Genomic DNA, 26,302 nt, shown 5'->3' with positions numbered 1-26,302 from the left:
AAAAACCTTAAAAGATGCTTAAAATATTAGCAAATATAAAACCTAAACAAAAAAATAACTATTTTTTTTTTTCAAGTAAAATACAAAAAAAAATATTCTTACCTTCCGAAGGTAATAAAAAGCTCAAAAAATAATTATTGTCGGAGAGAAATAAATAGTTAATATTTTCTGAGCGTAGCTAAAAAATAAAAAAAAATAATTATTGCATTCCGAGCGAAATAAGAAACTCAATAAATATTTTTTTCCGAGTAAAATGAAAAATTAAAATATAGAACATTTTTACATTCCGAGTTAAAAAAATATTAAGAAAATAATTATTTTATTCCGAGAAAAAATTATTATAATAAAATGTATAACTGTCAAGATTCTTCTTTAAATCTATGTAATTAGCTATAAATATGTATGTATGTACGATCTCCTTTGTTGAACTTTGCTTTAGCAAATAATTAAAAATTATTCTGTTTTCCCATTTCTTTTTTCTCTCCTCCATACGTAGCTTTATTGCATTAGGAATCGTGCTAATTCATTATTTAAATATTATCTCGTTCTATCTCATAATTCTACAAACTTGCTCGACCACAAACGAAAAACAAAATGAATGACTTTTTTTGTTTTATTTGTGGCATTCGGTCATCGTCAATGACTTCATTCATAAAATATTACATTAATGACTGCAATTATAAAATAATAAGAAATTGTTGGGTATATTAGCAAAGACATATAAATATGCATGGGATGAATATATAGTAATAGGAATACCATTATCTATAATCTAAAAATATGCGTTTCAGCTATAAAACGACTCTTTCATTTTCCCTTCAGATCTCTCTACACCGATTCTCTACATTTTGAAAACTGTCTTGCCGCTTTCTCGTCATCAAAATAACCTCCCATAGAAACTATGCCTCTCTACACTCTCACAAATCACAGGGTGATATGCATGACAAGTTTCACTCGCAATATTTGTTGATTTAAAATGCACATTTAATTTAAGACAAAGTTGTTCAGACGCATTCGCTTGCAATATATTTTGTTGAAATAAATTGACAAGTTTACCATTTGCAATAAACCAAAACTCGCCTGGAACGCCAAGATTTGTTCCGCCAAACCAATATTCCTGATGCATACGGTTACGTACGCAATGTTGCGTAATCAAATCCAGTTTTGTTTGCTCATCCAATGTGGCTAATTTCAAGTCAAGCAACAGACAATAACGTAGACCCTCATACCAAGTCATCTCAAACAAAAATACTTGTAGATTAATATTTTAAGGCTATAGTATAGAGAGGGAGAACCGATTTTTGCAAACTTACCGATTGTTTTGGCCTATGATAACAACCCCCATGATATGTAATGAAATAGCGCGCAGTATCTTTTGCTTGACCGCAACTTTTGATTATGGTACGGCGATCTGGAATGATTGAGACAATGAAACACTTGCTGAAAGATCACGTAAGTTTTGTTCAATTTCTTTGCAGTTCCCAACAGGTTTATCAAAAAGTTTTTCGAACTTCTTAAAAAATTTAATTTTAATTTAAAAGCTCAAGATTTTGAAACTTTATTTTCGCCAATTAAATTAATTTTATTGATGACGCTCATGTCAATTTACCCACAGGCCTTGAAAATGTATAAAACAGCAGGGAAAGCACCAAAATTAGAATACAAAATATTAATTTTGTTAATCCCTCTTGCACCATGACTTGCTCTGAAGAGAATAAAAGTGTTATTGTAGAAAAGACTTTGAACTGAACGAAATTGATTATCTCCGTTTTGAAACTACCGTAAAATATTTGGCGTGAAAATCCACATTTTCCAGGTAATAGAAGCATCAATGTATGTATTTTTTAAAAACCATATTATAATTAGAGACAGTTGTGTGGGCCGAAATTTTGTTAAGCATGATTTTAAAAGGGCTTCAAAAGGTCTCCTCTGATCTTTGCCCTTTTCTCTTCTATCTCCTATCTCACTACTAATTCTCTTAGAAGCTAAAGAGAGAGAGAGGCCATTAAATTTTCATCATAAACTGGTAGATAGATAACGTGATTTTGAGATCCATTCCTTTACATGGGGTCATAACTCGGTGTCTCAGTTAACTTCTTGCCTGGACATTGAAAAAATAGTCAGTGTTTTATAACAGAGTTGTCTGCTATCATTGAATCTATGAAGTACTGGCAGCGAAAGCGTGGAAAATGCTCTTAGTTAGGCTACGTTTAGATCAGTTAGAAAGATTAAATCAAGTATAAAGGTTATGTTAGGATGAAAGGGCAATCATGGGAACTTGCTCCACTTCCACTTAGATACATTTCTATCCTTTGTAAATGATTTCGGTGAGTGCCGGGTGGGAAAACCACAAATCACTTTCTTTTCCATATGAACTTAGGTAAGATTGCACGATCAGCTTTTCTTCTTCTTGTAGAGATAAAGACGATTCCTGAAACGATTTGATATGCCTCTGGTGAGTGGTCAGTAGAAAGTGATGAACCGACTTTTTTCCCTCCTCATTCCTTCTGAAGAGTTTACAGCTTCAACAGAGGGAGCTTGTAAACTGTAACAACGCCCGTAACTAGTCTCATTGCAGATTTATTCAGCTTGAGAAGGCATATAACCTTAGAGCCTCAAGACCTCACACTAATCCTGGTTGGTCTACCCCGTTTATAACTGTTTACTAACTTTTCCTGGTTATTTATTCATTCCATACATAGCTCTGCCCAGCAATTTGTGATACTTTGTGGTTAGCAACGAAGTTCGCCAACTCCGCAAAATATCAATTTTATTCACTTGATTCTAATGCCTTTTGAGGTAACTTGATAACATTGGTCTCTGGGACTGCATTGCCTGGCTATGTGCGCTCTCTATAACGCAGACTGCCGCCTGAAAGACACTGCAAGAGTGTGATTCACTTGCAGAAGGTAAGGGTACACAACAGTCCCATTTCACTGCTCAATGTTTGTGCTATCTATGCTGGCTGCTATGTCCTTCCCTTTGTCGAAGCCCTCCCAACATTCTAAATCAGAACTGCCAAAATATACAGTCCGAATGAAATTTTAGTTTTGTTTCGTCACCGCTTAATCGCCCTCCTTCCATGTCATCTAATATCGCTGCATGCCCATAGTCGACTGATTTTCATATGTTGACCTCTGTCAGTCTGAGAGTCCTCCTCTAAGCTTGCCGCCGAAGGGCGACAGCCAGTATTACTTACCTAACCACAAAGCATTTGAAATATTATTTTTTAACCTTAATCACCTTACTCAGCCTTTTTCGAAACCATTTGATTTCTAAAAAGAGATTCGGGCTTAGAAAAAAGAAATTACTCCCTTGTACGCGACTACAAATAGTGATAAATACGATTCGAGGAAGACTAAAAACTGATCAAAAAAGGAATAACAAAAAAGACTATGATGTAAAACGCTTAGTGGGTAGTAGTGCTGAAATATACGCAATCTCGTGTTTGGAATATCGTTTACGGCTTCAAGTTTAACTTGTCAACTGATTTATTCAATTAAGCCTTACCAGAAAGTTTAATATTTAGCCCAAAAGCACCGAGAGTATAATATGGATTAAAATAAAAACTCGAATCCGTGAAGAAGGCTATGAAGTATCAAAACGCGTAAGAGGGCACACAAGTAATAATGCCTTATCATGTACTGACCGTAAAGCTCGAACCCTGTGTATAAATGAATAGTTACATTTTATATGAAAGACCTCCAGTAAATTACTCTATTAATACAAACAATTAAGAAAAATATTTCAAGAATAATTTCCTCCGACCATTCACATCTAATTCAATTAGAGCGTTGCATTTACAATGAAGTGCACATACTTGTCCCAGTTTTTTCTTCTAAATAAATAAATTTATGCATTTCTAGCCGGAAATACAAATGCATTCTCTTACATACATACATATGTTTATATCCCCCACTGCTATTGCCACTGACATGTAACCGAAAATTCTTGAACTTCAACTTGGTCTTTCATATCAATTTGAGTTAATTGAGTGAGTATGCGGCATTGCAGCTAGGTATTCAAATTGTTGTTGGAATTTCTGGTGTTGCATACGAGAATTCAATTTATGTACGAACTTATTTAATTATCATAAATGACGCTTTCGGTGAATGAAACTCGCAGCAGAAGTACAACGGAAGCCGGAACGCCAAATGCAATGAAGTAAATTAATAAATAATTTTTTTTAGGAATGTTAACGGTAACATATTCATTTGTGTACGAATCACAAAGTCAAACCAATTGCGAGGCTAAGTGAATGAAATTTGTATCGAAAAATTTTGTTTTTTGCGGATTGGCGTTTGTGGAATGACATTAAAGAGGGGAATGTGGGGTGTGGTCAGTTGTAATATGTTTGAGTGATTAAAAATATGTATTCTACAACTATTGTTGGATCTTTTATCAATCATTTTTAACCAAACCAGAGAAATGCGCGAAAAATATATTCAGCCCAATTCTAAACGAAAATTCCGTGCGAGTTTTTTCCCTTCTCCCATTCCTCGTATTCTAAATAAAAATTCCTTGTGAGTTTTTTCACTTCTCCCTTTCCTCCTATTCTGAACAATGTTCGAAAAGCGGAAACCGGTTATGGGAGAAAAGTAGGTATTATGAATGTGAGGGAGAGGGAGATTTCTCTGCCATTTCATAGGAGTTTTTCACTAGTTAAATTAAAGGGAATGCATCAAAATAGTTAAAGGAAATTGGTTCTTTTAAGAAAGAACACTTATTTGTACAAATTTATGCTAAAATATATATTTACATTCTACCACAATATTCTCACTGTTATTGCAACAACAACAACAACCACAATATTCTTTATTTTAAGTCGAAAAGTATATCATAAGCAACGGAAGAGCTCTTTGTATATTTGATGCAGCCATCCAGAAATTGCGCAAGGATTTTTTAAGAAGGCTTAATTAGATTTTGGCATATGGCGAACTCAACTCGACGTGGCCGCCAGAAAATTGCTTTGCAGAATGAAAGCAGGCAACTCCGGCGGATTTGTGTTATCCCGCCATCTTCTTCTTATGCTCCTCTGATGTTGTTGTGGCACCAATTCATTACTCATTTCAGTGAATACCACATGAAAGGCAATCATGTGCATTGTTTATACCTTATATCTTAATTTCAAACAAATTCGCAACAATAATTAAGCTTTTCAATTTTTTAAACAAAATAAGAAATGCGCAACGAAATTTCAATTGACAAAACAGCTGACTTCGAAAATTCGAAATCCCTATTCCCCAATTTTTCTTCTCCATAGGAGAAAAGAATTAGAGGAATTTTTCCGCGGGAATAAAAAAATCCGCGAGAACAAAATTCCGCGAGAATATTTAGAATTGGTCTGATTGTCTTTTTTTTGTTTTGGCTCTCGCCTTTTACACTCAGCCTTCCTGTGTCATTTAATTAATTGATGTCGATGATATCGGGGTGAACGGGACTCCGAGCACCATAGCAAAAGTTGCTGACTATTTTCCGTTTCTAATCCATCATACTTTTCTCGTAGTTGAAAAATTGTCAGAAGGGACGCGATTCCGAGCAACACTAAGGGCCAGATTATGGATGACGCCGTGGCACTTTGCATTCACTCAAATTCACAGTCACTATAATATAATACCAAAAATTTCATAAGAGCATTTAAGTTTACTGTCACTCACTGAAGTGAATGACTGGTCTTATATGATAGCAGTTTTGGTTCAAACGAGAAAATATGACTCCTTGCGTTGCACATAATTTGCCCATTAATCATAATTTACAGACAATTAATGCTGTCGTAATGAACGTGATTACGAAAGCTAATGTAGACTAATCGCAAAACCATTAGAGCTGCTTTGTATGGGAGGATGGAAAGGATGCGTTTCGCTCTACAAATATCGGGTACCTGATAATATCGAATTATAAATGCTCAATACTCAAACTATTAACGCCTACATAGCAAGGTGAGAAATTAAAAGCGAGATGCTTGAAAAAGAAAGGTATGGAGAAGAAGTAGGTGGAAGAGGGGAGGAGGTAAGAGATGTGTTTTCAAATATACATAACTAGAGGATTTGCGGGGTTTTAAGCATAAGGTTGCATCCAATTTCGGACAAGTGGGGCAGGGTACACAACCATCTGGGGAAAGGGTTAAAGGAACAGAAGAGAAGAATGATGGCAAAGGGGAAAGGAAAAGTAAAATCTAAACTTAAGGGAGGAGTAAAAGTGTTGAGAAAGGGAGAAATAGTAGAGAATAAGAGAAACTCAAAAAGAGGAAGAGGGGAACGGAGAAGCACGATACAGAAAAGTGAGGAAAAGATGACGTACAGTGAGAGTAGATGCAAGAGTATACCATCAAAAACAGGAAGAGACAGGTAGAGAGAAAAAGGCTGAGGGAACACGCGATATAGAACCGTAATCGGATAACGGTGTTTGTAATAGCATAAACAAATCGAGATAGATATACAGCCCAATTCTAAACCAAAATTCCGTGCGAGTTTTTTCCCTTCTCCCATTCCTCGTATTCTAAATAAAAATTCCTTGTGAGTTTTTTCACTTCTCCCTTTCCTCCTATTCTGAACAATGTTCGAAAAAGCGGAAACCGGTTATGGGAGAAAAGTAGGTATTATGAATGTGAGGGAGAGGGAGATTTCTCTGCCATTTCATAGGAGTTTTTCACTAGTTAAATTAAAGGGAATGCATCAAAATAGTTAAAGGAAATTGGTTCTTTTAAGAAAACACTTATTTGTACAAATTTGTGCTGAAATATCTATGAACATTCTACCACAATATTCTCACTGTTAATTCAACAACAACTACAACCACAATATTCTTTATTTTAAGTCGAAAAGTATATCATAAGCAACGGACGAGCTCTTTGTATATTTGATGCAGCCATCCAGAAATTGCGCAAGGATTTTTTAAGAAGGCTTAATTAGATTTTGACATATGACGAAGGACGAATTCAACTCAACTTGGCCGCCAGAAAATTGCTTTGCTGAATGAAAGCAGGCAACTCCGGCAGATTTGTGTTATGCGGCCGTCTTCTTATGTTCCGCTGTTGATGTTGCTGTGGCACCAATTCATTACTCATTTCAGTGAATACCACATGAAATGCAATAAATACTGTGCATTGTTTATATTTTATTTCTTAATTTCCAACAAATTTGCAACAATAATTAAACTTTTAAATTTTTTAAACAAAATAAGAAATGTGCAACGAAATTTCAATTGACAAAACAGCTGACTTCGAAAATTCGAAATTCCTATTCCCCAATTATTGTTCTCCCTAGGAGAACAGAATTGGAGGAATTTTTCCGCGGGAATAAAAAAATCCGCGAAAACAAAATTCCGCGAGAATATTTAGAATTGGTCTGATAGAGTTCCTCATACCAAAACTACCAGAATCCAAGGGAAGCCATGCCCACTTTTTATACCAAACCACCTGGCTATTCCTACGTCCTCCCATTAACATGATACTTTGGGTAAGATATTAAAACCGAAATTGGAAACGCTGGTTTGTAATAGCATAAACAAATCGAGACAAATATAGAGTTCGTTATACTAAAACTATCAGCATCGATACGAAGCCATGGCTGTCTTTTCGTTCTCTCGTTAACATGATAGCTGGAGTAAAAATTTTGGTATATTAAAGGAGTTCAGAGTTTTATGTACATATTTGTGCTTTAGCAAATGAAAGCTACGTATCGTGTACAACTTTTTTCATTTACAATTTCTTGTTAGCATATTTTACATTGTTTTGACATTTTTTGACTTGCTATTCAAAATTGAAAACATAAACTACGGTTTTTGATGTTGTGTATTTGACATGACATAGCAAATGCAAAGCCGTGTATTTTGTTAGTGTATTGCAATGCAATGTTTTGCTAGACCATTTGCACAAAATCCTGAGCTTCCTTATTAACTCTCAAACTCGATATCGGATATTTACTCAGTGGGTTAGGGGGCTTATACCCGCGGTAGGTATGTCTGTCGTAAGAGGCGACTAAAATACCAAATTTATTCAACGGGTTGTGTAGCGCAACCCTCTCTCAAGAGGTTGCCAGCGCAATATATAGCTTCTCCAACCCAATTGCCAACCTCACCTACCCGTGGGGAATCCTGTTTCATTAACAGCCGATGCGCTGGCGACCCCGAACTCTTGATGGATCTAGGGGGTGGGAGGGAGTTATGGCCTAGAAAGTTGCATGTGGTCATACCAAATCGTTCCCGAGATGGTCAAGCTAGTAAAAGTAAAAAGTAAAATAATCGAACTTTAGTTGGCGGCGATATAACATTTCAATCATTTCAAACATTTCATCAATAACCATGGCGGAACGATACAAGGTGGCAGCATGGTGACATACCTACAAATATAAATAAAAATTTCATATACTTTGTTTTTGTAAATTCGATGGACAAATGTCAAAATCGTACTGCGCCGGAAGTTGATGTATCAAATCAAATAAAAACAAGTAAGGAAAGCTAAGTTCGGGTGTAACCGAACATTACATACTCAGTTGAGAGCTATGGAGACAAAATAAGGAAAATCACCATGTAGGAAAATGAACCGAGGGAAACCCTGGAATGTGGTTGTATGACATGTGTATCAAATGGAAGGTATTAAAGAGTATTTTAAGAGAGAGTAGGCCATAGTTCTATGGATGGACGCCATTTAGGGATATCGCCATAAAGGTGGACCAGGGCTGACTTTGGAATTTGTTTGTACGATATGGGTATCAAATGAAAGGTGTTACTGAGCATTTTAAGAGGGAGTGGGCATTAGGTCTATAGGTGGACGCCTTTTAGAGATATCGCCATTAGGGTGGGCCAGGGGTGACTCTAGAATGTGTTTGTACGATATGGATATCAAATTAAAGGTATTAATGAGGGTTTTAAAAGCGAGTGGCCCTTAGATGTATATGTGAAGGCGTTTTCGCGATATCGACCAAAATGTGGACCAGGGTTATCCAGAAAATCATCTGTCGGGTACTGCTAATTTATTTATATATGCAATACCAAGAACAGTATTCCTGCCAAGATTCCAAGGGCTGTTGATTTCGCCTTGTAGAACTTTTTCATTTTCTTCTACTTAATATGGTAGGTGTCACACCCATTTTACAAAGTTTTTTCTAAAGTTATATTTTGCGTCAATAAACCAATCCAATTACCATGTTTCATCCCTTTTTTCTTATTTGGTATAGCATTATGGCATTTTTTTCATTTTTCGTAATTTTCGATATCGATAAAGTGGGCGTGGTTATAGTCGGATTTCAGCCATTTTTTATACCAAGATAAAGTGAGTTCAGATAAGTACGTGGACTAAGTTTAGTAAAGATATATCGGTTTTTGCTCAAGTTAACGTGTTAACGGCGGAGCGGAAGGACAGACGGTGGACTGTGTATAAAAACTGGGCGTGGCTTCCACCGATTTCGCCCATTTTCACAGAAAACAGTTACAGTCATAGAATCTATGCCCCTACCAAATTTAAGAAGGATTGGCAAATTTTTGTTCGACTTATGGCATTAAAAGTATTATAGACAAACTAAATGAAAATGGGCGGAGCTACGCCCATTTGAAATTTTCTTTTATTTTTGTATTTTGCTGCACCATATCATTACTGGAGTTGAATTTTGACTTAATTTACTTATATACAGTAAAGATATTAAATTTTTGGTTAAAATTTGTCACATGTTGTTGTGGTTGTAGCCAATGCTCGCCCCACCTAATAGCTGCGGCCGATCACAAATTGTCATCAATATCCTCTAACGGGAGTCCAAGGAAACTTGCCGTTTCAACAGGGGTGGACCATAAGGAAAGGGGTGTTAGAGGCGTTGGTTCCACATTACAATTAAAGAGATGGTTGGTGTCATGTGGGGACACATTGCAAGCAGGGCATACATTTTGTATGTCGGGGTTGATTCTGGATAGGTAAGAGTTTAACCTGTTACAGTATCCAGAACGAAGTTGAGCAAGAGTGACACGCGTTTCCCTAGGGAGTATGCGTTCCTCTTCCGCAAGTTTTGGATAATTTTCGTTAAGCACTAGATTCACCGGGCAATTCCCGGCATAAAGGTCCGACGCCTGTTTATGGAGTTCACCAAGGACCTGATTGTGTTTTTTCACTTCATACGGCTGGGTTCTCAGGTGCCGTATTTCCTCAAAATGCTTACGGAGATGACTCCTTAAGCCCCTAGGCGGTGCTGGTTCATCAACCAGATGTCTGTTGGGATGCCCAGGTTTCTGGGTATTCAACAGGAACTGTTTGGTCAACATCTCATTTCTCTCCCTGATGGGGAGTATTCTTGCCTCATTATGCAGATGGTGTTCTGGGGACATAAGAAGAGAGCCCGTGGCCATTCTGAGAGCAGTATTTTGGCAGGCCTGTAGTTTCTTCCAGTGGGTGATTTTTAGGCTTGGCGACCATATGGGTGACGCGTAGCACGTAATCGGCTGGCTAATTGCTTTGTATGTAGTCATGAGCGTTTCTTTATCTTTTCCCCAAGTACTGCCAGCGAGGGATTTGAGGATTTTGTTAAGGCTCTGAATTCTCGGAACAATTGCGGCTGCGTGCTCACCAAAATGTAGATCCTGATCAAACGTCACACCCAAGATTTTGGGGTGTAGGACAGTCGGTAGCGTAGTGCCATCGATGTGGATGTTCAAAATGGTCGACATTTGGGGCGTCCATGTTGTAAATAAGGTCGCGGAAGATTTAGTCGGTGATAGTGCCAGGCTTCGCGAGGCGAAAAACTGGAGAGATCAGGGAGGTAGCCGTTTATTTTATTGCATAGCGCATCGATCTTTGGGCCTGGGCCTGTGGCCATTATTGTGCAGTCATCGGCGTAGGAAACGATTGTGACTCCTTCCGGTGGTGAAGGTAGCTTAGATATGTAGAAATTAAACAAAAGTGGGGATAGGACACCACCCTGTGGCACCCATTGTTTAATTCTCCTTGGTTTTGATGTTTCTTTCTAAATTGCACCGATGCCTGCCGATCACCCAGATAATTTGCGGTCCACCTTTTAAGACATGGGGGAAGGGTAGACCCTTCCAGGTCCTGCAGTAACGAGCCATGGTTGACCGTATCGAAAGCTTTTGATAGGTCTAGCGCTACGAGTACTGTTCTATGGTGGGGGTATTGATTTAAACCGCAATTTATCTGGGTGCTAATGGCATTTAGCGCGGTGGTAGTGCTAAGGAGTTTCCTGAAGCCATGCTGATGAGGGGCTAGCTGCAAATTTGTTTGGAAATAAGGGAGCAAAATGGCTTCAAGCGTCTTTGCCACTGGCGATAGGAGGGATATCGGACGATACGACTCACCTATGTTAGCTGGTTTCCCAGGCTTTAGTAGCGGGACCACCTTGGCCATTTTCCATTTCTCAGGTATGACAAAGGTGGAAAGAGACAGATTGAAGACATGCGCTAAATATTTGAAACCCTCTTTCCCTAGGCTTTTAAGCATCGGCATGGCTATGCCGTCTGGGCCCACTGCTTTGGATGGTTTAGCACGACCAATGGCGTCCTCAACCTCTTTAGCGGTGATGGTGATTGGTGACGCGCTGAATTTGTGTTTATGTGCGTGTCTATTGGCTCTCCGTCTATCTTTGTCGACCGTAGGATGCATCATATATTGTCGGCAGAAAGCGCTCGCGCATTTTTTCGCGTCCGACAGCACTTTGTCGCCAAAGGCGATGGAAACTTTGTCTTTGTGCTTAGTCGGATTCGATAGGGACTTTACGGTGGACCAAAGTTTACCCACACCGGTAGAGAGGTTACAACCTCTTAGGTGCTCCTCCCATTTCGCCCGCTTGTGTTCATCCACAAGCAATCTGATGCGTTGGTTTATATCCCTTATTTGGGGGTCGCCTGGATCAAGCTGTCTTATAAGGTCACGTTCTCTCGCTAAGTTTGCGGCCTCCGCCGGGAAGTGGGGCCGGATTTCGGGAATTCTCCCGGCGGGAATGAAATGTGCCGAGGCGGATTTAATGACCTTACGGACGACACGCTCCCCTTGGCGGGCATCAGTCGGGATAGGGAGGGCAGCAAAGTGGCTGTCTGTAAAGGATTTATATTCTTCCCACTTTCCTTTTTTGAAGTTTATGAAAGTGCGTTTTTCAGTGACGATGAAGTCGGCGGTACGCTCAAGCGAAATAAGTATGGGCAGGTGGTCGGATGCCAATGTTACCATCGGCTGCCAGTTGACGCAGTTTACGAGTTCTGCGCTCACGATTCAGATATCTGGCGAGCTGTGACAGCTTCCTACCATACGTGTGGGGGCGTCTCCGTTTATTGTGCAGAACGTCGTTTCTTCTATTTGATCCGCCAACATCTCACCCCTACTGTCCGCCCGCAAGTTTGAATGCCATAGATCATGATGGGCATTGAAATCACCTAAGATAATGCGATTGTTGCCAGTGAGTAAGGCCCTAATATTAGGGCGGTATCCACTGGGGCAACAGGTGGCAGGAGGGATGTAGATGTTGATGATTTCTAGGTTTGCATCACCTGACCGGACAGATAGGCCTTGACGTTCTAAGACATTGTCCCTGCGGTCGATGCTGTCCCATGCTGCCACCTTGTATCGTTGCGCCATGATCAATAACAAAACAATTGTATAAAGCAATATGAGCAAGTCTCGCTAATTAAATAAAGATGATAACATTTTTTTTTATTGGCATTGTACCCAAAAACCCATAACCTATAATCTACTTTCATTTTAATTTATAGCTTTCCTCTCAACATTTCACTATCTTACAAATTTTCTAAGCTCAGATATTACACAATAGCATTGAAAATAAGCAACAAAAACAAAAACGCACTGACTATACCTTTTTACGACCCGCTGAAATCATATACTGACGTAATATGACTAAACAAATAAACAATAGCAACAAAAAGTAAGAGATTAAATGTGAACAAATACAAAACAATGGCGCGGCTTAGTCATCGGTTAATGACATACCATAAAACTAACGTAGCCTTGCCAAGGCTATTACAACAAGCGTCAAATACAAAATCCCTTCCTTTGGATATGAAGCAAGGAAAAATACACAAAATGAAAATGCAAAGCAGATACGAGCAACGGAACACAAATCGGCAGTCATTAAAGATATACAAGACGGATATGACAGGTATTGGAAAACTGAGAATATCCAAAGTAGATGGGCAAAAAGCTCGACTAAACAAGTAAGAAAATACAAAATAAATAAACAGATCAATAAAAAGTTAATGACAGTTGGTTAAGTAGCAGAAAAACAAAAATAAAACTAAATGGAAGGAACGGGTGTTACTTTATTATAAATCACAAAAAAAAAATCTAAAAAAAAAAACAAGAAAAAGTGTAATTAAGTAGACACAAGTTCTCAAACAAATCGCGTGTCAAGGTCAATGAATGGCGCTCAGGCAGTCTCACTATGTCACGTCAGTCACTCAATACAAATTTTTTTTCTAGCGACTTCAGCGCCATTATCTAAGGTCATTTCAATTATTTTATAAAACACGAAATGCCAGCGACGAGCGGCATTAATAAAGGACGAAGCGAATGTTCTTGACTCACACGAGCTTAATTATTTATTTATTATGTATTTTGTAATTGCTAAATAATGCTTGGATTATGGGTAAAATTTTTGCTCAAGTTACTGAAATGTTGATTTGAATGGTGCTATAAATAAGGTTAGATTGGGCAGGCTAATGACTTGGTAACGGAGAATGTGCATTTTATGGAGCTGATGAGGATTGCGAGTTTTGCATGTGGGTTGAGCTTTTGTTCGTATTTGCAAGAATAGCGCTGGTAAGAGGCTTCAAAGGCCCGAACACATTCGACTTTTGCGTCGTTTTGGCGCTGGCGTCACATTGAAAAACGCACGTTTAAAGTTTTTCTGCCACAATGAACGCAAAAAGAAAACTCAAATTTTGATTTTTCGTCATTCAAAAAATATACATACATAAATAACAATTTTTTAGTTTAAAAAACAAAAAAAATGTTTTTAAATTTAATGCAATTAATTAAAAATATAATATAATCGAGCAAAATTAGAAGACTGCAAGGAAATTGACTGACAATGATGGCAGGGCTGAACGTAAGTTTTTGAATTCTTTTTACGGTACTTTGGTGTTGCCGTTGCGTTGTTTGTGGATTGCGAACATAGCCATGGATAAGTGAGGGTCAAAATCAGCTGTTGACTCAGCGCATTGTGGTTTGGTCACCACTGATCTATACACAGAAAATCTCCCTTGACTGAGCTTAAAAATCTGTGTGCGATTTTAAAAGCTTCTTGGTATCATAAAAGTCAGTCAACAAGTTTTGAAGAGGTAATCTGGCCTACAAGTGATCGAGTGTAGCTGATCAATAAGAAAAACCTGCATAAAGAGCTTTAATCGAGCTTTTTGAAAAATTCAGAAAAAGTAGATAAATGAAAGTAGTGTGAATAGTAATTACCGTATAGAATGTGCAATTTATTTTTAGATCTTGCTGATTTAATTGAATAGTTATCGAATGTGACTGATCAATAAAGAAAACTGCATAAAGAGCTTTAATTAAACTTTTTGAAAAAAATCGTTAAAAAAGATCAATGCCTTTTTTTTAATGCCTGTTAATGAAGTGTGAATATTAATTACCGTATAGAATGTGCCATTTGTTTTTAGATTTTGAATATCTAAAAAACCAGGCCTATATCAACAAAAATTAAATAAAATTAAAAAGGTAAAATCTTCAAAAAAAAAAAAAAAAAAAAAAATTATAATTTATTAAATTTTAATGAGCTCGAGGCAGTTTAAGAAATTGAAACACAGTTTATATTTTTATATTTCAATTTTATTTGGTCGATATTTCGATCTCATTCTGAGATCATCCTCAGGAAACAATTGAATATGTTTTACCGACTCTATTCAATTGTTTCCTGAGGATGATCTCAGAATGAGATCGAAATATCGACCAAATAAAATTGAAATATAAAAATATAAACTGTGTTTCAATTTCTTAAACTGCCTCGAGCTCATTAAAATTTAATAAATTATAATATTTGAAGGCAAATAAAAATATTTAAAAAAAAAAAATTATAATAATTCTAACGATATCAAAACCGATATCACATGACGCCATTTGTTGGTATAAATTGCAAATGTAACCCAAAGTAAATATTTACGGCGTAGTATACTGTAAAGTAATAAGCAAAAAACCTGAAAAACAGAATAAAAAACGCGAATGAAATTTAATGTGAACAAATCAAGCCGCAAAATAATAAATTCTCAAACAATAAAAAAAATAATAATAAAAGTATACAAAAAACTCATTTCAACACAACAAATACAACTGCAATTTGCATACATTGGTATTTTGTTGTTTTGCAAAAAATTTATTTATTGATGTACAGAGTGAATTGTTGTGGTGATGAATTGTTAAATTTTACCACAAACTACTCAGCTACAAATTATTCGTCTGTAAATGAATGCACTTGTAGTTGTGTGTCGTATGTATGTAGATGTACAAGCTAGTGTTGAAGGTACCGAAAATAGATCATTTCCATCAAAGGTGCACATAGAAGGAAACTTGGTTTTTTCATGGTTTCTTACGGACTCACCTTTTATGAACATGATTTTTTTTTAATTTTATCATTTCAATTCTTATACAGCCCCCTTTTTTAACAAAAATTGTGAACGAATTTTGTAGGAGAACTTATACAGGGTTATTCATTTAAACCATTGCTTAAAATATTCAAGAGGAACGTAAAGTTAGGTAGTACAGGCCGGTCCGTGAGGACCTCACATAGACTGAATGAATCCATGGTGTTACCAGAAGTTTGTTTAGCGCCCAAACCAAAAAACCCAGGACCTATGTTATGAAATAACTCTGTCCTCTTCGCAAATACTAGAATCTTGCTAGGACATATGCCACTTGCTGCTTCTAGATCGGACAGCTGTATCAATTCTAAGGGTGAAGTCTTAGCCTGGCAAGTGCAGGGCACGAGCACAAAACGCGCTCGTTTCATCCTCCAACCCGCACCTTCTACATCTGCTATACTGACCAATCCTTATTTAACGGCATGTCACGCCAGAAGACAGTGTCCAGTCAGAATACTTGTCATGAGTCTATAGTAATCTCTTTTTAATGTCAGGAGTAACTTTGTTAGTCTGAGGTTGTTAAACCTACACATGATCTTCCACACTTTACTGCTCCGCACTTGGGCTCACGCCTTTTCGGCTTGGTCGATATGTGCAACTGTCGCCTTCCCTTAATTGCACCCAATCTAATTGCGACGTCTACGAAGCAAGCTTCGAGGAATGCGCCCTTTTAGCTAGTTCCTAAGCTTTTTCATTCCCATCTATTCCCATATAACCTGGAACTCAATATAGATGTATTCTTCTCCCTATCCCAATTCTTTCCGGTGATTGCTTACACTCTTCGCAACTTTAAGATCTTGCGCTGTACGATATTATTGCCTTAATTGCTGCTTGACTGTCAATATAAAATTTGACACGGCTGTAGTTTAAGCCACTTTCTTCTAGTGTTTGTATTGCTTTAGTTACGGTTACTTCTTCCGCCTGAAAAAGGCTACAGCAGCTTGTAGGATCTGTTATAACATAGTATAACGCAAAATCTGCTCCTCACACAACTTTAAAGCTATCGCCTCGTCTACCACTTGGGCACTCTTCCAACGATCCACCTCTACTAGGGCTCGAAGAGCCCCTTCGAATCAGTCTGTTTGTCCTGTAATGGATAACGCTATACTACAATGGCCGTGTGGTCTGCCCTCAAGCTGCCTCGAGGCACTGAGCCTCGTTGCAATTGTTAAAGCTCTGCTATCAAAATCTCAAAATATTGTTTGGTGAAAAGCATAGCATCCATCTTCTTCGCTGTTATTATCCTTCCGGAAATCAAAAACTTACCTTCCAGTCGTATAGTTTAGCATTTCTTTACAAACAGTTTCTCTGTTTATCTTGCTATAAATGACCAAATCTCTATAGAGTTTTCAGAGGCATTTCATCTAGGTAATGTTAAAGCCTCCTTCGCGTCGCTGCGGTCAGGTGTAATCTAAACATTTTTCCATAGTAGTCTTAGCTATATTCGTACATTTAATTTTGCTCTTGCTCTCACTGGTCTTTTTATTTTTTATTATTCATCTTCACTCTATTTTTCCATTTCTCATTTTTCATATTCTTTTATTTCCCTTTCCTTATTTTTTAATTATCCGCTTAATTTCATACTTCTTTCTATTTTTCTTTTCCCGTGATTTCAACCTGCTTTACGACTTTTCTTCCTCTCCTTCCCGCTTTCCAGCTTCCTAGCCCCGTCCTCTTTCTTTATGCTCTCCTTATCCCGTTTTCTTGTCCTCTCGTGCTCACCTTCAGGCTTTCCAGCTTCCTGGCCCGCTATCTCTCTTAATGCTCTTCTTATGCCCATCTATTTCCTTTACCACACTGCTTTATTTCTGACTTTTTCTTCCATTCCTTCGTCCTTTTCTATTTCAATACCTTTTCTCTCTCCCTTCTTCTAGCTCACCATATTCTTCACTCTCCTTCCGTTTTGCATTCTGCTTGGTGGTTTTTGTCTTCTTAATTTTATTTTCCTTTCCTCATTCCTTTCCATCCTCTTCCACATCCCCTCTCTCTCCTTGCTCGTCCTCTTCCTCTTCCTCTTGGTCTATGTCTTTTTCTCGTCTCTCACCATCAACTCATCAATTTTCTCCTGCCTGGCCCTATTTATCTTTTCTCCGTTTCTCTTTGTCTTTTCCTTTGGCTTTATCTTTCCTCTTGCCTTTATCCTTCACTTTCACTCTCTTTTGCCCACCTTATCTTCGCCTTCCAATGTACCTACTATTTCATTTCTACCATACCTTAATTTTTTTTCTTCTCCCACCCACTCCTCTCCCTCATATATAGGGATCACTATACAAAGCATGGGATATATGTTACCCTTTTCTGAAAAGGGCGTGGCACTACCCACCTATTTATACATTTATTTTTGTTTCCGAATTTTTATCTCGAAAAAGTTTTATGGTAGACCCTTGTTGGCTCCTCCATAACTATTTGGTAATTTCTTTCACAGTCCCGAAACCATAGCCCCGAAATTTTTAATTTTTAACTCTCATATTCACCACTCAAAAACCGAACTGGGAGTATGACGATTTTGTAACATGAGCAATAAGTAGTGGCAGCCGCTAACAACTCGCCTTACTTGCGCCCTTGAAATAAGCTCCCTAACAAAAACAAAACACAGCCAAGACGGTGGAGAGGTGTGTGCTTGTAAAATGCAAATGTACACTAAGATAATGAAGTAAACGTGTGCTTGTGATGAGTCGAAAATCAAGGACCGTCGCATGCGCACTAGAGAGGAGGAGAAGGGATCAAATAGCAGGAAATACAAGCAACATTTAGACAGTTTGTGTCACACACTTTGGAGTTTATACATCCCGTACCAGAATGTGATAGATTCGGAAGTTTTTTTTTTTTGATTTGCAACAGGTAACCAGTTTATTTTCACACCGTTCATACAAATGAATGCATTCGAAGCTGCTAGCATGACATCAACTCTGACGTCAAGCAAGAAGGGTTACATGCTTTAGCTTCGAATGACCTCAGCAGTAGCGCAGTAGCAGCTTTGATATTATGCGAGGTGGCTTCAATTGGGCTTGGTTGAGGTTTTCTTCTCTATGTGGTTAAGGTGTGCGAATAGGGTTTCATATGAGATGAGTTTGTATAATTGTGTAGGGGAGTACGATGTCTTCTGGCAAGCGATTGAACATCAAGTAGCTTCTACACCTTTGCTCTTGCTTGTTAGCATGTGGGCTCCAATCCTTCTTATGGCCGGTTTGTTTGTTTGCTTGATTGACCACTTTATAGCACAACCACAAATACTGAACCTGCCTTGTCTTGTACATCTGTACTGAGTTTAAACTATGTGTACAACAAAACAACTTCATTTGATTACATGCATTTTTGTTTAGTAAATTAATTTGTATACTGAATGCAAATAACTGGCGTGGCTGGCTGGTTAGCTGACTGTGGCTTGAGTTCAGGAAACAAAAAAAAGTAAAAACAAAATAAAAATTTATGAGGAATATCACATGCGATAACTTACCTAGGGCACCAGATTCGAAGTGGACCAGAATGCTTGCTGACTTCATTCATATACGAAACAAAACATGAAAAAGTGGTAGAAAAGTTAGATAGGAAGATAAGTTGAGTCATTTTCGAACTGGCTGGTCCGTGGCAACCTCGAATAGACAGAATATGCCAATGGTTTGTACGCCCAAACTAAAAAATACTATAAAAAGCAAGTACTTATATTAATCTACACTCTTCTGATGAGGCGTTTACGTGTGAGGTATGTTGCAGGAGGCCAGAGCTGAAGTTAGATACCATACATGAGTGTAGATGTTTCATTATAATGAATCCAGCTATCACCTTGCCTTATATTTTTGCTTAGTTGAGTCGAAAGCACGTAATCGGAACACCGAATATTACCTCCACATGAAAGCAATTGCTTACCGATCAGCTCAACCCTCCTCAAAGTTAGGAATCAACTCGCTCTACCCCACTTTACTTTGTTTAATGTTTACCTGTAAGACTCGCAGCACAACTGATCGCTTCATCCCCCTTCTTTACCTTTATCATAACATCTACATCTACTGTTCCCCTGGTTTGAAGCTCGCGAGGTCTCTTTCTATTCCGCCCGTTTCTTACATGTCATGATTCTTGCTTGAGGCTTCTCCTTCTGAGATTCAGATAAATATTGCCTTTGCCTCTGAATATTCTTGGAAGTTCCGAGTGTATACTGTTGTCCGCTTTCCTGTTTATTTGAGGAATGTAGTGCTGTCAGCGTAGTGTCATAATCGCCGAGAAAGTCGGCGTCTTAATATTACCTCCCTTTTGCTTTTGTTTGTCATATCGCCACTATTTCACCCAGACTTCTAAGCTCGTCCTCACCGTTGTGTTCCCTGTATCGTGCAACTTAAGACCCACATGTCTTGTTGATGCGGCTAGCCTGCCTCACTACCATGGAGACCGTTCCTCATTACATTGGTTGTAGTAGCGAAGGCTATTATGGACTATGGCCTCACGGTCCTATGTCTGTGAAAGATTTTACAGGCTGCCTTGAGTTTTTCACCTGAAGAGGATTGACACGTCATGAGCATAGGTCACTACTTTTCTAACTGCTTAGCACTTTCGTGGGCTTTTCAGAATCCTGAGACACCGCTGTGCTCTTGGATTTTCGTAGTCAAGATCAGATCACAAAGACCCCCTTCTATTTTGAAGAGAAGCAAGTGGCAAGTATAAGCCACTCGTTCAAGGTTATTCCCGACGAAACTCTTCTAAGAACTGCTAAAATTCAGCTGAACTTCAAAAAATGTGCAAATGAGATCGCTATTATCACGGGTATATAATTATCATTTTGTTTTTCAACTCACTGAAAGAAATGGGGGTAGTAAAATCAACAAATCGGTTCTGTTGTTCTTGACCGAGTTCTTTGTCAAGCGAACAAATTAGTTTCTGTAAAATTGACAGATTCCTAATCAATCTCACTGATTTTTTTGTTGACACAACTGATCTCACTGGTCATTTCAACAGCGATCAACAGTCAATACATGAGCAAATTTCAAAGAGAATTTTACGCTCACTGCGCTCTCTACTTTGTACTTATGTATGCTGTGTACTATATGTATGCACATATTTACGGATGTATACGGCGAGCGCCGTGGTGTGATGGTAACGTGCTCCGCCTACCACACCGAAGACCCTGGGTTCACACCCCAGGCAAAGCAACATAAAAATTTTAGAAAAAGGTTTTTCAATTAGAAGAAAATTTTCCTAAGCGGGGTCGCCCCTCGGCACTGTTCGGAAAGCATTCCGAGTGTATTTCTGCATTGAAAAGTTCTCAGTGAAAACTCATCTGCCTTGCAATTCCGCAACATAGGTACTTTCGTACAAAGCTGTCGCAACAACTTTTTTTTGTTCATTTGACAACTAAAACGGTCAATTACGAATCAACGATTTGTGCGCAGTTGATTCAACATCTTGTTGCGATGGCTAAAAACTGACACAAATTTCGGTTGAATTGACGCGTATTTCGGTTGATTTTACCAGTATTTTTCTTTCAGTGCTTAAATGCAAAACAATATAATTAATCTTGAGCGTTTGTGGCGACTTTTCACGCAATGCTGACCACTAAAAATTACGTGTTAGATCGAGGCAACAAAGCACAGCACACACACCAAACAAATTTGGCGGAAACGAGTTTGTTTCATATTTCTTTTCCTCTTGAGACTAGTGGTTCTAACATTGTCAGATTTTAAACCCGTTAATACCATTACCCTACCCTTCACTGCCTTCTACCTACTTCCTCAGGAGCATACAAAATTTTTACTATGTTGTCAGAAAAAATTGACTGTATTACTTTGTCTAGTGGACTAGAGGTTTACGCCGATAACTTTATCGGCGGCGGCGGCGTTGGCGGCGCGCCGGCGTACGCCGGTGTTCTTACTTTAATAAGCTTGATTTTTCTATATAAAAAAAAAAATAATATTTAGGAAAGGTTTTGTTTGTATGTATTTAGGGAAATTAAAGTTTTGGCCATTTCGGAAAGATCCGGAGTTTTTGCCTCAAAATCTCGCAGATCGTTCAAAATTTTCAGGAGTAGCTCCTTGCGGAGGGATTGTTCCTTCGTTCACTTACTCCAGAAAGGCTTTGAACCTAACCCCGGTCTTTGGAATTGGTACTGCTGCGTCTGCTGAAAAGAAATAGAGATACATAAAATGGTCACACTTTTGTCTGTATATCTCACGCAAAGCATAGTTTCACCTGGGGTTAACTCCTAATAATCTTCCTTGGCGGTCACGCACAAAGGTGACTTACGGTTGCTATTAATGGTCTATATGCCAGCACAGAAGCTATAGGACTGCGACTTCGGACTCATATGTACCTTCGTCGACGTCACTTTCCTAGAAGCTCTAGGTGTAGCTCCGAAGACTCTAACGGATGTTTTCGTCGCGGTATGCTGCTGAGCTATACCAGAGAAACACCTTGAAACGTTAGGCAGTGACTATTCGGCCAAGGATGCCGCCCTCGAAATCATAAGTAGTCTAAGTTGATGTCATTTCGTGACTCTTGGGTGAAAATCGTATAATCCTCGGCGTATCTACATAATTAAAATTTTACAAGGACCCTGGATAAAATTTTTAAAATGTAGACCAAAGTTTACAAACTTTTTTGTTCACAACATTGATTTCTTCGTTAAATCAAAACGATATTTTGGAATGAAAGTCGACCGATTTTAAGTTGAAAGATGTTAACTGCTGTTTTTCAGCCTTATGATATAAGAGCTCATTATGGATAACCGCGTAGCTTCAGTTTTCAGACTAGTTTGACTGTCCACTACGTTGGGGTAGTAGCACACACGGTCATTAGTTGGACTTTCTTGGGAAAGCTTTTGTTTCGCCACTTTGAGTCTTCTTGCGAAGGACAAAGCCCCACCTGGTAAATATATGTGCCTGCGTATTCACATTTGTAAAAGAAGCCATAACGTGTAGGTGATATTTAAACTTGGTTGATAGGCTATAATCAATGTGATTCACTCCAAGGGACTAGTTTTGGATAGGGCCGCCAACTTTAGGAAATGTCAAACCGGGAGACTTGGGTGTTGAAGCATGAAGTATGAAAATCAAAATTTACATTTTAGACGCTATTTTATAGTTTCGCAAATAAACAACAGATGTTTGAATGTAATCCCAAGTGATTTTTCAAATCTTTCTAATAGGTACATATATCCTCAACTTAAGATCATTTCAAAGGAGTGTTTATGCCCCTAGAACCTACCAAAGGATTTTGCATCACTGATTTCGCTTATTCTTTCAGCGAATCGCAATATAAAATTCTTTAAAAAATCGGCTCCTTTTTTGGGTAACTTGCTTTTTTTTAACAACTTGAGGACAATTTGAAAATATGTTCGCCTTGGGTCATTTTATTTTAATTCATTGTTCATTATTAATTTTTTGAAAAAAATATGCAAAGTGAGCATATAAATTTATTATATAACTTTTATTTTAGTGTTTTGTTTTAATAACTTTGTGAATTGGGTGATGCAAAGTCCTTGTTAAGCTAACATCGAAAGCACCTGTTTTTTAAATAACTTTTGAACAGTTAGAAAGAGTTAAATTTAGCAATTATTTTCTTATAACTGGCAGTGATGCACATCCGTTGATAGCACTTTGGACCATAGCCGACCAATTTTCGACATGAACAATAAATGGCCTAAGCAATCTTCTTTAGAAAATATAGTAACGCGCCGGACGCCGCCACCGCCAGGCCGATATTTTTTACATTTGGCGGCGGCGTGCGAAAAACGACCAAAATCGGCGGCGGCGGCGTATATCTCTATTGTGGACTTTCTCATTTGTCCCCACTTTGGCAAACTCTTCTCTTATAAATACATACAAATTCGATCTTGGACTGCGTAGCCGACTACTCGCTATCCCACGCGTTTTAGATTTTGAGCATGCGTTTATTTTTATTACTTTTTTACTTCTTTCGATTACTTTTAATTCGCCGGTAGCTAACCGGTTTCCGTGCTTTCGGCGACTTCCTTGCTTGTCTGTCTTTTAGAGTGTACATATGATTTTTGTTATCGCCTTTTTGTCTTTTGTTGACTTGTTAGACATGTTCGAGATTTGGCAGACTAGATTTTTATGTATGCTTATATGACGAGTGTTTTGTTTGTTTACCGAAACTTTTAGTGCGTCACCAGACATTTTTTGCAAGCATTTTAAAAAATTTCCATACCTCTATGTTTAGCTCGTTAATAAGTTTACGTTTTTTTTATGCCAACTTAAATATCGTATGATTAAACATTTTTTTAGTTAGCTTTCACGCCAGATTGTTTGCTTATTGCGTTTTTGTTTTAAAACTTTAGTATGACCGTGTTTTAATTATATTTTCGGGCAGTTTTTTGTAGCTAACGTTCTATTGGTTCTCAATTTGAATAATTGTTTCCGATCTCCATTGTTTGGAGTTTGCTTTTACCAACTTATGAATGTACAATGATGGTTGTATAGATGAGTTATCGAAGTTGTAAATTTGCCATGGATAACAACACTGGACCACGAATTTCAACTTTTTCTCTTTACCAGAAACGCCATTATGAAATTCGTATGTAAAATCACCCCCTGATTTCGAAAATTGCGTTCATTTTTGATTCTATGGTACCGTTTTTGAGATATTTGCAATTTACCGTTATTCGAAAAAACCAAAAAGATGGCTCCCTTTAATTACGTATATCTCACGAACGAGTAAAGCAATTGCAAAAAAGTTTAAAGAATCGGAAAGACGATAAGATTTGCTATAAACACATCATACATCATTTTTTGCTCAACGAGATATTTTTGGAGATATTAGCTTATCATTTCAGATTTTTGTTTTTTTTTTTATGAAAAAATATGAAAAAATTACTTTTTGCGAGGGCAGCATTCCAAAACAACAACTTTTTATACAGATATTACGTAAAGCTCTGTTTAATTAGAAAAAAGATAAGCTATCATCGAAGAAAATCGATGCAAAAATACGTAAGTTATAAGCGATCAAATAAAAATACCCAGGTTGCGCAACTTCAATGTATGTATACATACATATATTAAAGGTATAAAGTGCAAATGGGATATTATCCTGATAAACGAATAACATCATAACAATGATAATACTTTTTCTTTAAATAAATCAAATAGTACTTTTAATACTCGAATTGTTTTATAGTAGGTAGAGTGGTTGCATCGAAAGGAAGAGTGGTTGGATTCGAAACCTGCTGTAGGCATGTAGTTATAAACATGTATTTCCGTCACTTATGGGTAAGTATGCAGGTAGATTTTCAAATTATAAGACACAGAAAATTTTTAAAGCCTACATCTAAAGCAGGTAGTATTTTACTTTTCCCAGCTTCGTATAAAAAGGAACCTTTTCTGTATAGGTAAGATTTGATTTTTTCAATTTTATTTTTGTTCCGAGTATAAATATGAGTTAATGCGCCTTGAAACCTCAACACATCTGCAAGGCTCGCCGGAGATAGTTCAGTTCATAAGTCAAATTTCAAAACCGTGGTTTATTAAAAAAATAAAATGAGTAAAAGGACGCGAGAATTTGTGTGTAATAACGATCCAGATATGTTCTGTTTCATGTGTGGCCAATATACTACCATAAGGCGACGACGAGTGTTCTCAGATCATATGAAAACTTTATACTCCAAGTATTTTGGCATTGAGCCTAAAAATGCTGAAAAACCATGGATACCGAACACTTTGTGTACATCGTGTCGAGTAGAACTGATTCAGTCGGAATCAGGACAACAAATAAAATTTGATACAGCAATGATATGGAGAGAACCTAGCATGATTGGAAAATATGTTCTGATCTCAAAGTCGTTGCAATGCTATGCGGTCTACAAAGTGGCTACACCAAGCACTGCTGCTTCCTTTGCAAGTGGGATAGCCGAGCTCGTAAGGACCACTACGTCGGAAAGGATTGGCCGGAAAGAGTCGAGTTTACCGTTGGTGTGGATAACATCAAATACACCCCTCTTGTCAAGAAAGAGAAAATCATACTTCCACCCTTACACATCAAGCTCGGTCTCATTAAAAACTTTGTTAAGGCGCTGGACAAAGAAGGCGGAGCATTCGACTATTTGAAAACAATTTTTCCAAATATTTCTCAAGCCAAGATAAAGGAAGGTATTTTTGTTGGACCACAAATAAAAAAGTTGATCAACAATAATCAATTCAAAAGACTACTCTCATCAGTTGAGGCAGCAGCGTGGGAAACCTTTGAAAAGGTCGTTGCTTCTTTTCTCGGTAGACACAAAAGCCCTAACTACGAGCAGATAGTGAACGAATTAATCAATAATTATGCGAAAATGGCTTAAAGGCTTATTAAAATTAGTTCCCAAAATTCTATAACTTGTTTACCTAACTAATATTTTCTTTCCAGGCGTAAATATGTCCTTAAAAATTCGCTTTCTGCACTCACATTTGAGCTTTTTTCCGGCAAATCTTGGCGACGAAAGTGACGAACACGGCGAAAGGTTTAATCAGCAAATGGAATTAATTGAGAATCGATATCAAGGATTCTGGGACGTCGCAATGATGGGTGATTACTGCTGGTTTCTCTTAAGAGAAACCTATCCGAAACTGAATAAGCGTCAAAGTAGAACACATAATTATTTCGACTACATAGTAAAATCAAATAAAGATTGTTAGAATATAGTATAAACATAAATAAATTTAAAAAAAGTTAAAAATATGGGTAATTTCGTTCATAAATTGAACTTTTAACCAAATAGAAACAGAGCATA

At 37.7% G+C, this 26,302-nt stretch overlaps 2 protein-coding genes across 5 annotated transcripts in view; one reads left to right on the top strand and one right to left on the bottom strand.

The window, feature by feature from the left end:
* The window catches only part of LOC137243738 (uncharacterized), a 171,679-nt gene that overhangs the window by 58,365 nt on the left and 87,012 nt on the right, over nucleotides 1–26,302 (top strand). The gene's annotated exons all lie outside the window — the stretch shown is intronic.
* Nucleotides 152–1,714, bottom strand: LOC137243737 (uncharacterized). The gene is made up of 3 exons (XM_067771775.1): nucleotides 1,610–1,714; nucleotides 1,314–1,411; nucleotides 152–1,237 (listed from the first exon to the last, which is right to left on the bottom strand). The coding sequence occupies exons 1-3, from the start codon at nucleotides 1,695–1,697 to the stop codon at nucleotides 878–880; spliced, it is 546 nt and encodes a 181-aa protein (XP_067627876.1). The 5' UTR covers nucleotides 1,698–1,714; the 3' UTR covers nucleotides 152–877.

The sequence above is a fragment of the Eurosta solidaginis genome, chromosome 3 (genome assembly GCF_040869045.1).
Source record: "Eurosta solidaginis isolate ZX-2024a chromosome 3, ASM4086904v1, whole genome shotgun sequence".
Classification (NCBI taxonomy): Eukaryota; Metazoa; Arthropoda; class Insecta; order Diptera; family Tephritidae; genus Eurosta; species Eurosta solidaginis.
This window is presented reverse-complemented; position numbering and strand designations above follow the sequence as displayed.